The 12730-nt window shown below is 38.6% G+C and overlaps 1 protein-coding gene across 1 annotated transcript in view; it reads left to right on the forward strand.

Annotated features, from left to right (window-relative positions):
• Nucleotides 1-10448, forward strand: part of LOC145984466 (transcription factor RFX4-like) — a 198470-nt gene extending 188022 nt beyond the window's left edge. The window contains exon 15 of the mRNA XM_083118125.1: nt 10332-10448. Within this exon, the coding sequence (XP_082974251.1) occupies nt 10332-10343 (12 nt within the window). The 3' untranslated portion in view covers nt 10344-10448. The remainder of the gene's footprint in view (nt 1-10331) is intronic.
• Nucleotides 10449-12730: the final 2282 nt, after the last annotated feature.

The following is a 12730-nucleotide window of genomic DNA, read 5'->3' on the forward strand; positions in this document are numbered from 1 at the left end:
GTCCTATCCACAACATAAATAACTTTTGAATGGTCCTATCTAGTGAGGAGCTTAAGAAATGGTTTTTAACCATCACGAAGTCTCCAACTGTCATTGTCTTGGCATTTCCCTTCTGTTTTATATTCTTCGACAGTTTCTTCTTCTTCCTGACTTGGGCTAAGAATAATTTGAACTTCCAATCCGGTTGGGCTTCTTCCCGTTCGGGCCAATTGAAATGCGTTAGGATCTCTCTGGGTATAGGATGATTGAAGAATAGTTCAGCAGGCGAATATCCAGTTGTTTCAGAAATAGAATAATTAATTAACCAAACAACTTTTGATATGTATCGCGACCAAGTCTGATGTTCTCGATAACAAAATAAATTAAGTAATCTGACTATCTCCTGATTTGCTCGTTCTACCATGTTCCCCTTTGGATTGTAAGCTGTTGTGCAAACATGATGGATACCAAGCTTTTTGGTAAATTCGTGCCACTGCTTAGAGGTAAACTGAGCTCCTCTGTCACTCAGGGTAAACGTAACACTTGGATAGTGAGCAAAATATCCTCTCTGAAGCGTGTTTATAATTTCTGTGGTGCTGGCAGTCCGTAAAGCATATGCGGAGACAAAACGTATACCCACATCAATAAGGCTCAAGATGTACTGGTATCTATTAGACCGAGGAAGCTTCCCAATTTAGTCCAGAGAAAGCATCTCATGAGGTTGCTTGGGACTGATATGAAGGGTCTCCTTGAGTATCCCCAATTTGTCTGGTTTACTCTGGGCACAAATTTCACAATCTCGGATGTACTGTATCACGTCATCCTTCATGCCTTTCCAGAAGTATCATACTGCAAGTCGCTTCAATGTCTTGGATACTCCAAAATGTCCAGCTTCATCATGAATTACTTTCAAGAGAGGTTGCTTCATTACCACCGGAACACACAATTTCCAAAGGGACTGATTATCCGATCCTTTCTTAAATAAAATCCCTTCCTGAATGCGATAGGAACGATGCAATCTGAGGTTAGGTTCCTGAGAATTTAGAGATTGGAGTAAATTTTTGCAGAATTCATCTTCAGATTGTGCCTCTTTCCACTTGTCGATGTCATCTATTTCTCCTCTTTCGGCCCACAGGTAGTTTATTCTGAATGTCTGCTGGCTATTTTCAGGATGAATCTGGGGTATATCATCAGCAGGATACCGAGATAAAATATCTGCCAGATCGTTTCAGCGACCAGAGACGTATACTATTTTATACTGGTACTGTTGGAGTTTTAGAGACCAATGAGTCAAACGACTGTTCCAGTTTCTGGCGTCTTGTAACCATACCAGCCCTTTGTGATCACTGTAGATAGTGAAGGTCCTGCCTTTCAAATAAACAGCATACTTCTCAACCCCAAAGATTATGGCCAAACATTCTAACTCATGGATGGAGTAGTGGCGTTCAATCTCCTTCAGTTTCCGGCTTGCATACTGAATGGCCTTTCTCTCTTCACCATCCATTTGGAAAATAATACTACTCAATCCTTTCCCAGAAGCATCACATTGGATACAGAAATCCTTTTCAAAATCAGGCTGTGCTAATTCAGTATCTCTTACAAGTTCATTCTTCAGTAGCTGGAAACTTTGTTCTTCCTCGTCTCGCCAAATCCAACGTTGATTTTTACCTAACAGCTTGGTGAGCGGTTCAGATTTAGCTGCAAAATTTTCAATGAACTTCCGCCTCCAGTTGGCGAGGCCAAGAAATTTCCGAACATCCTTTCTAGTTTTAGGTTTAGGAAATAACTTAACGGCTGAATTTTTGTCTGGTTGGATTTTGATAGCATCTCCAGAAACAATGTGACCCAAGTAGGTAATTTCCTTTTGGACAAATTCACACTTTTGCAGCTTTACAGTCATCCCCACTTCTTGGAGTCGCTGCAACACTTCGTCCAGATGTTCGAGATGTTTGGAGAGTTCTTTGTCGTAAATCAGCAAGTCATCCATATATTGAGTTAGATACTCTTCAGTTTCAGGACCAAATACAGCATGCATGGCAGCTATGAAAATTGACACAGCACTTGAGATACCAAAAGGCATTCGAGCAAACATGCACTGACGTCCTTTATAGGAGAAAGCAGTACATGGTTGGCAGTCAGTTTTTACAGGAATCTATAAATATCCAGAAGCCAGATCCAGATTTGTAAAATAACGAGCACCTTTAAATTTTTGTAAGGCATCCGAAATGGGCTCAACTGAGTTCCGTGGTATATTCAAATTTCTGAAGTCAATGCATGGGCGTACTGTACCATCAGGCTTGTCGACTACAATTAAAGGGTTCAAGTAAGGGGAATTACAAGGCATTATAACACCCCATTGTCTCCACTTTTCTAATTCTTCCTCCAGGAGTTTCCTTTTTGCTATAGGTATGGGATATGGAGATCGATACACAGGTTCTGTGGTGGTGAGTTCAATCTCACACTGGAAGTTTTTAATAGTACCTGGTCTCTCGGAAAATACATCTCTACGCTTCAATAAGATTTCTTTCAATTGGCTTCTACCCCTTTTGCATAAAATCTCATTCGCATTGACCTTCTGAAGAATGTCGTCAGGACTAGCCGTCCTCTGATCGACATGGGAATCTTCACAGACTTTTCTTACATACGTCCCTGTCGAAGATTAATTATTCACGAGGTCCTGCTATACCGGAACTCCGTCTACGGTGAGGGATAACTTCTCGCGCTGTAGGTCAATTCCTGCTTCATATTTCCTAAGGAATGGGTAGCCCAAAATAAAGTCAGCTTCGAGACCTTTCAAGACAAACATGTCCTCCAATAAATTTCTTCCAGCAATCTCTAGATATACCTGTCTACATCCCACAACTCTAGTTTTGTTTCTCCCAGTGAAATCAGTCAGCCTAACATCTGGACATGTTTGTAACTGCAATGACGGCAGCTTCTCTTTAATCTTCTTCCAAATGGCATAGCTCATGAGATTACATTCGCTTCCAGTGTCCAGAACACAAATAAAATCAACGCCTATTACAGTTGCTTTAATTAACGGAGCCCTGGGTAAATTTTCCTTTCTAACTGCCTGTTGTAGTGCTCTATCTAAACTTTGTTCTCCTTCATTGAGAGTCAGCACAACAAAAAGATGATTGTCTTCACTATTTATAACGCTGTCATCTGTTCCCAGAGAAGTCGAAGATTTTAGCCCAACCATGATCGGGAACGAAGAATTCGTGTTGGGCGACTGGCTAAATCTGACTGCATACCACTCAGATTAGCACTAGTCGATGGTGCCCAACAAAAGTCTCTTGTTATGTCGACGCTTTAACGTTGCTCGTTCGTCAAACGTGAAGCAGAAGGCTCAAACGGAGGTGCCGTCACTCTGAAGTTACTGGGTTCAGAGGCATTACGTGAAGAGTCACGGGAATGGTCTTCTGGATCAGATCTGGAACGACGCAGCCCACGTGCATAGTTGTTCCTGCCATCCCTTCTAGGAGGATTACGCCGCCTGTTGTAATTGGAATAACCATTTCTATGGATCTGCATAACTTGTCTGACCCAGGGTTGTTGGTTTCCAATTCTATTTTGTCTAGGAGCATTTCCCTGACCAGCACCTTCTCTATTCCATGCAGACTTCCAACTGTCCTGCTCCTCAAGCACCTCGAATCTTTTCAGAAAGTCGGCTAGCTGTTGTACAGTTCGAGGAGAATTAGCCAAACTCAAACTACAGGCTCTATATGAAAGCTGGGAGATGATTAAATTCACAATCTCAGGTTCTATGTAACAGGCAGACAGATTGTGGTAGGCTGAGTAAATGGACCAGGCATATTCCTCCATGCTCATACCGGACTGCTTTAAGTATCGGCGAGATCTCACTGCTGTCAGCTGCCTCTCTTTGGCCTCTTCAGAAGCATATTGTTTGCGAAAACGACGGCAGAAATCAGAATAGGACTTGAACTCTAACTGGTTTGCTTGAAACCAATGCTCAGCTTGGCCCTTGAAAAGCCGAGGAATAATTTCCAATCGGTATTCGTATGGAATCTGCATTAAATCAAAATTGATATTAAGTTCTTTTAAGTATTGCTCAGCATTCTGGGCTTCCAGGTCTCCCTTGAACTTCGACAAGGAATTAAGGTCTGCCATCCTTGGAGTTCCAGTCATTGCTGATCACCGAGTTGTTGGCGGCGACTCATCTGGCCCGCTCCTTGAATTTCCATGCCTTCGTGTTCCTTCCTGATTTTTGCTTGATACTGAGAGTCAGAGCTGGTGCTGGAAGAGGAGGAACTGCGATCTTTCTTCCTTTCTAGATGTTTCCCCTTTGTTCTTTCTTCATAAAGACTGTGCTGGGACCTGCAAGATTCACGCTCTCTGTAACCTCTGTCATCGCCTGAAAGACTAAAGGTAGGTGGAATAGCAGGGGCCACTTCATTAGCTCTTGAATCAGCAGTAACTCGTGGGCGACAGACTTATTTGTCTTCTCTAGTTTTCTCTCCACCGACTCTGTCCATCGCTTCATTTAGTTCACTGTTCATAGTGGGCAACACTGCACCTCTCAGCAACTGCAGACGGGTGACCAGCTGTTCAAGATCCAATTTCTATTTCCATTTGCTGGGAAATGTGCATACTCTCTAACTGATTTGTAAGTTGTTCTACTTGAGTCTTTATTTCCTCAACATCCTTGCTTCTTTGAGACACAACTACTGAAATCTGACTAATATTTTCTTGGACCTCAGCCCGGAACTGTATTTTGTCAGTCTCGGCCTCGGCCAACATCTGTTCTATTGTCAGCTGTTTTTCAATAATCCTATTGCACTCTCCAGTAAATCTCGAGTTAATATCCTCCACATCTGTGCGAACATTTTCCGTGGCTTTATTTACATCGGCTGCCAAGCTACGCCGGAAGTCATCAAAGTCTATCTCTCTAGCTTGCCGGATTTCTTCAGAGAATCGCACCCTAGTTTCCTCGTTCTCAGACTTCAGTTGTTGAATCTCACAGGCCATCTCGCCTATTTCAGCTCTTAATACTTTTATAGATTCATCGTGCTGCTTACCGATATCATCCTTTAGCAACGCACGTTGTCTGAGGATATCTTCCTTTAATATGTCAGATTGTCTACAGATATCAGCCTTCAAGCTGTTAATGGAATCAGCTTGCTGTTTAATATCAGCCTGCAGTGTTTCACTGTTTGCAGATATCAGCTTTCAGTGCTTCAGACTGTTTACACATATCAGCCTGCAGTGTTTCAGACTGTTTGCAGATATCAGCTTTCAGTGCTTCAGACTGTTTACACATATCAGCCTGCAATGTTTCAGACTGTTTGCAGATATCAGCTTTCAGTGCTTCAGACTGTTTACACATATCAGCCTGCAAGGTTTCAGACTGTTTGCAGATATCAGATTTCAGTGCTTCAGACTGTTTACACATATCAGCCTGCAAGGTTTCAGACTGTTTGCAGATATCAGCTTTCAGTGCTTCAGACTGTTTACACATATCAGCCTGCAATGTTTCAGACTGTTTGCAGATATCAGCTTTCAGTGCTTCAGACTGTTTGCTAATATCATTGCTAATATCAGCCTTCAAGCTGTTAATGGAATCAGCTTGCTGTTTAATATCAGTCTGTAATGTTTCAGACTGTTTGCTAATATAAGCCTGTAATTTTTCCATACTTTCGACTTGTTGCTTGCTAATATTTAATGGATCAGATGAACTATCCATAGACAATGATTCACAATCTTTACAAACCAAATCGGTAGCTTCGTGGCTTTCAGTTCAAATATCTGGACCACAACATTTATAATGTAGAAGCACAGACACCCTACATTCTAGTTAAACTCGAGTCCCCATTTGTCTTGTATATTTGGTTATTTTATTTTAATTTTCTTTACATTGGCTAATGTGATCTTAGCTCGCGTTAATTCGAAGAAAACCCTTAAAATTTTTCAACGCCATCTCCTGGTGGGGACTTGCGGACCTCCTGGAGAGAAACTGAAGGTAAGGCGCTGTGCGCTCTCCCTAACGAGGAGTATCAGAACTACCAAGAGTGCTCAGAAAACTACCGGTGCTCAGTCAAGCGTGGTGAAGGGTGACTGCCATAAGCGGGATTGCTCTGGATATAAAATTACTTACTCTGTGGTAGAAGCTTTGTACATTTCTTGCACACAAATGTGGTTCTTTCTTTATTAATGTCCCGACAACAATCTGGAACATTAAGCTCTGAACTTGAAGCAAGATTTTTATTTGCGCTACGCAAATGTTTTCTTTCCATTTAGAACGAAGTATCTCTGTGCTTTTCTACAAATATATAAGTTTAGTGCTCTTGCACAATGAATCTCAACGTTAAACAATTGTCTTGCCCTTGTACACTACAATATCGAGCCAACACGTTGGACTGCCACTTGATACGTTCAAGGCCTGTATTATTATACTATTAAACGTATTATTATATTTATTAATAATAACTTAATAATAATCAGCAGTGAACAATGAGACTCGGTGAAGTACACAGACTCCTCTCAGGTACAGGGATAGTTAGGCAAAGACAATATCACAGCACAGAGAAATAAAACCACATTGCTGCAGTAGATAAACTAAAAGGTTTTATTCTTTATATATGGCAATTATAATGCAAATATACTTCAGACGAAGGCGAGGATTTCGCTTTGTTGATGAATTGACTCAACTAAAATGCATAAAACTCAATGTGTGGCTATCAGCATGCCTATGATCACATAGACCTAGCTTGCACCCCGAACTACCACACCAAGAGATATGCAATAATAACTGAGCCAATATTTGCTCTTTATCCTTTTATTTCCAAATTAATCCTTAGGCTAGCTTTATTATCTAACATAGAATGGTTGCAGTATTGTGCATAGCATCAATGCATGGCTATCGGCGTACCTATGATCACATAGGCCTAGCTTGCACCCCGAACTACCATACCAGGATGTATGCACAACACCGAGGAGTTCTTTTTAAGCTTAAAAGCTTCGTCGATCTGTGGCGAAAGTGTGTTATTTCTTACGCGATATCCTCACTTTTATACTATTTCGAGAACACAGATTCAAGCACAGATGAATCACTCACTATTTACAAAAAGATTCTACCAACAAAACTGACATCTATGCATGTTTAGAAATACAAATTCATATAGTGCACTCTCTCAAACAAAGATACATTAAATTACCCATAATGTAGCATAAAATACAATAAACAATAAACAAAAGATATACATTACAAACAAGGTGCATTATTACATATAATAACAAAGAAATTACGCTTTCTTTCACAAAAATAAATACATTAGTGACATATTTTCTACTGGTGGCATCACATAAAAATGTGGATCATATCAAACAAGACTAAAGAGCACATCCTGTGGTTCATCATTTCCCCTACTTCCCTAATATGAATCCCTGTGGCTTTTTTCTGTTCCCAAATTGAGGGTTCATCTCAAACAATGCCATTTCCTGACAGTGAACAACATTGATGAAGTTGTAACAGATCAACTAATGGTGATTCCAGTTACCGACTTCCAGTACTGCTATAAAGAGTAGTATGTGGCTTCCCAAGGGAACTACTTTGAAGGAGATAAAGTTGATTTGTACTTTGAACATAAATACAGAGGTATATTGAAACAGTCTCATTACTTTGACAGACCTTGTATATGAGGCTGAATAGTACTTCCTCATTGGTTGATTTCACAAGGAATGGTGCAATCATCCAATAACTGAAGACTTCACTGTTGGAGAAATGGGCAATGTTACTACAACAACTGATGAACAACCTAATGCAAAGTAATGGGCAGATAGTGCAAATCATGCATCGACAATGGAGGTAATCATATCTCCTGCTGAGAGCCTCTTCTTTCCTTCACTCTCTCACCAATAATGCATCTGAATCCTGTTACCTGGTGCTTTGTACCCAATTCTGAATAAAGTGGAACTTTATCTGCAATCACGTTGGTCTGTTGTATTTGTCATTTCAGTAAGTAATTGGATTCCTTTAGCATGAAGTTCACATATCCATGTCCAGTGGTCGGAAGTAGCGTGCTACTTGTAGCGTCGCTACTGTAGCTAGCTACAAAATTTGTAGCGGTAGCTGTAGCGGCACTACAATTTTAAAATGTAGTTGTAGCGGTAGCGGAGCTACAAAATCCTGTAGTTGTAGCGAAAATTTCGCTACAGCTACATTTTTCTCAGCATTTTGATGTAATTTTTGAATGTGGCAACGGCGTCAAAAATAAATGACAATATTGCTTACTTTTGAAAGAGACTCAAGAAGACAAAGTTTATTATATGCAAATACAGATAATCTAGATTATAAATATCTTTATATCGCAGATTATAAATATCTGCGTAATTTATTTCATTAGCATCTGAATAATTCTAATATCCAGATAGCTAACTGGCATATATGAATATATTCTGCCTAATAGCCATTTATTTTAGCTGCTTCGCTATTTTGGGGAGAATCATGCCGCATTTGCTACACCACCAGGAAAAAATGCCCCGTTTGTGCCACCCCTGGAACAAATCCTGTGGATATCGATGGCGTAACAAACAGCAAAATATCGATAATTACTGTGTAAAACACAACTTACAGTGTAAAAACGGGCGATCCATTTTCTACTAATCTGACAAAGCAACAGTGCCAGCAAGCAATGGTTCAGTACGTTAACAGCATTGATCATTGTCAGTGTATAGGATCACACCGGCAAGAAATTACTGTTACAAGAACGATAGTGTTTCTGGAATTACAATTATTTTGGTCATAATGTTTGTTTGCAAATTTTAAAAAAAAGATATGTTTAGAACACTCAGGTTTACACATCAGTTTCCTCAATATATTTTATCATATTGTAAAAAAATATACAAGTTATTGACTTTCCTGCAGAAATGACATTTTTTTTTGTTAAAAATACACAGTTTTCAAATTTACGTATTTTTCCTACTTTTGCGTCCCTTTTCTGTAACTTTTTCTAATCATGGCAATGAGGATGCATTGTTTATTTAGTTATTTTCTTATCTATGGCCGTTTTCTGCCACTTTTGGCTAATTGTGAGAATGGGGAAGAATGATGAGCAGAGTGAGGAATGGAGGAGCAGGAGGATCCCATCCTCCCAACTAGAAGTCTTTCCTAGCGTTTGTTTTGAGTCCACTTTATGCACAAATCAGCTGATCAAGACTGATACGAACCACCATGTGCCATCCGCCGGGTATCGAACCTGGGGCCCTTTGAATACAAGGTGACAATAATAATTTCCACTGTGTCTTCGGGGAAGCATTTCCAACAGAAAAACTTACGTAAAGCATTGGTCCACCTGTTTCTCATTTATACCATTAGAAGCATCTCCAAGCTATCCTCAAGGTTCGAGCAAATATCCGCCATCCCCCAAATAACATTCTGTTTAAGTTAAGAAGATTAAATTGCTAAATATAACATTTTTATCTTATTTCCATTTTGTGCAACATGTTCTAGTTAATTTCGATACATGTGATATTCTTCCAATTAATTTTAAACAGAAGTCTGTCACATAAATATTTTTCAAATGACAATAAAAACATCACGGATACGTGAAAGACCTAGTTTTTTGAATTGATATGACACTTTATTCTCAAACACTTTATTGAAAATATGTAAGTGAAGTAACACTGCTATAAAAATTATAGAATGAAGGGAATCCTGATAATAAATAACAGAATCTATTTTTCAGTACGTACAACTATCATACTAGGGCTTCTTTTGAATAGCCATTTAGTTGTTTAAGTTTTTAATACAGAAGTAGCGCAAAATTAGCGAACTAGCGAGTAGCGAACAGGAGTAGCGTAGCGAGCTACTTTCTGGTAAATGTAGTTGTAGCTGTAGCGAAGCTACATTTTGGAAGAGTAGCTGTAGTTGTAGCGAAGCTACTTATAAAATGTAGCGTTCTGATCACTGTCCATGTCATACCTGTGCAACGATGAAAGTCAAAAACCTGACTCACGCATAAGTTTTGACCACCAGCATAGAACCAAATACAGAATGTAACAAGCAGACAATAAATAGGGAGGTAAATTTCTCCATGTCTTCCCAGAGATTTTGACTCTCTGCAATTAACATGTTATCATAGTAAGGCTCTCTGTGGATGATATGCAGTTTCAGCAAAACAAAATGTCATTGCTAATAAACAGGTACATTATCCCTTTTTATATTTAATAATATTTGTGTGCATATTAAAACTTGTGACTTTTATTCCAAACATTTCTCCTACTTTACATGAAATGTGATATTCATAAATAGATGCCTTTTTGTAACTTTTTGATAATACATTATTATTATTATTTTTGCTACTTGATGATCTAACAAAAAAATTTATTTCTAGGAAATGAGCTAAATATTATGCTACATACACATAGAAATGCTGATAATGAGTCTATCCTGGAATAATGAAGAAAGTACACAGGCAATTTGAAATAAAGGAAGAAAAACATCGAGGTGGTATGTGGAAATTGTGTATGTCAAGGAAAGGACAATGATCATTGAGTTGTCTCACATCAACATTTAAGTTACATCAATTTATGAATCATTTTATGTAAGTGTTATGAATTTCATTATTACAAATTATGTCTGCATAGAAGAAAGTTAACACAAAAAACCTTAAGGTTTGACTACTGTGTACTGATACTAACTTTTTACAATTTCAATTTCATGTGTTTCATGAAAACAATTTATAATTATTCAAGTTGACAAAAAGACTAATGTAATAAATGTCCATAAATATATTTGGTAATGAGATCAAGTTAACATGAGGAACTACATCTTTATTAAAGCAACCAGCAAATGGTGTTCGTCACTGGAGAGATGGAAGACTGTTAATTATTTAATGAAAAGATTGTATTACTATTTTACTTACAACTTACGCTCATCTTAAGATTTTCATTTTCAAATGCAATATACAGGGTGTTTCCATGACCTTGATTCAAACTGGCAGGGTGGATGGAGACGGCCAAAGTGCAAATATAAGATAAGGAACCCCATTCCAGAAACACGTCATTAAAAAGTTATAAGACAAAACTAGTTGGGGTGCCTGTGGAATAAGACAATGAAAGATTTAGCTTTTACAAGCAGTTTTTATGGTGCACTGCAAGGCAGTAACGACTGATGATTGGGTGCCGAGCCGAGGGACACTCCTTGCATCCTCTCCTGGCAAGAATCCTTGCTGCCTGTGATATTGTCAGAATGACTCCAGGGATGTTAGAGCAGATGCGACAGAGCTTCCTGCGACATTGTCATGCCTGCCTGCATGGGGGCCACCATTCCGAACTACTGTAATGTTTTTATCAAAGAGTGCTATGATACACTTTACTAATGTCCATATCAAATTTACAAGCCACATCTTTGAGTTCCTTATTCCACTCTCATAGTCAGTCCCAACTGGTTTTAACTTGTAACTTTTTAATGACATGCTTCTGGACCAGAATTCCTTCTCATATTGGTACTTGGGTCATTCTTCATCCACCCTGCCAGTTTGAATCAAGGTCATGGAAATAGCCTGTATATATATATATATATATTGCTACTATTTGCAGCCCATAAGCTTGTTGCTATTCCATGTAAAAGCTAGCATTATGTAGAAACTGTTACAAAAAAAATAGAAAGAGGCAATCCAAGAAATGAGATGTGTTCAAATTGCTACAAATTACCTACAATAATCTTTGCCTAAGGCAACAAAAAATACCGGGTGTCCCAGAAGTCTGTCCCTGATTACAAACTTTATTCATATCTGCTATATGCAATTTGGAGATGTGAAAGTGGTGCCAAAATGTTGGAAAACTAACCAAGTTTATTTGTTGCAGGTTTCAGTAATGTGGCTGTAGTGTAGCAGTGTCAGTGCCAAGGAATCTGGAATTAATACTCTTGACATCAGGTGGCATCTTTCCATACAATGTTTCTTGGACTTGACAGGATTTGGGAATGAAGATAAATTCCATTTTTTAAATACCAACTTATTGATGACAGATATTCTAGATGAAAGAATGAAAGTTCCTCTGCACTGTTATTGGTGACCGGGTCTCGTGATACCAGAGAACATGCTGAGCTTTTTCCTGATTTGTGAACATTTCTGGTTTTCTGGGCACTGACACTGCTACACTACAGCCACGTTACTCAAACCTGCAACAAAAAAACTTGGTTGTTTTCCAACATTTTGGCACCACTTTCACATCTCTGCCTTGCATATAGCGGATATGAATAAAGTTTGTAATCAGGGAAACTCTTCTGGGACACCTGGTATATTGTAAATAAAGAAGGAAAATCTTTCAGTGCACTGCTTTTGCAGTATGTGTGTATATTTATAAGAACTGAAAGTAAAGCAAAAGCAATCCACAGTTCCTATGATTGTCAATATCTGTGTATGTAGTTATGCTTTTACTTTTTCACATGTTCCATCCAACTGTCAACCGTCCATGTAATGTGTAACAATTCTCATATTTACACTGTAGAAATGTTGTTATAGTTGCAGTAGTTCTAAAAATAAATTTTTGTAAATTCTAGTTCATTAATTTCAAAACACTATGTAGAATGTTTCAACATATGATGTATCGATGCCAGGGATGTGTGGTGAACTTGACACTTGGGGCAGGAGTGTGATGTTGGGTAGACAATCATTTAACTTATTAACTGGGGCAGATCTACATATACGAGTAGACTCTCTAAAAATTGTATTTTTTTTTTTTTTTGCGGAACGTCTACATATTACATATGGATGGTATTTCAAAATTA

This window comes from Lepisma saccharinum, chromosome 2 (assembly GCF_977018435.1).
Source record: "Lepisma saccharinum chromosome 2, izLepSacc3.1, whole genome shotgun sequence".
NCBI classification, from domain to species: Eukaryota; Metazoa; Arthropoda; class Insecta; order Zygentoma; family Lepismatidae; genus Lepisma; species Lepisma saccharinum.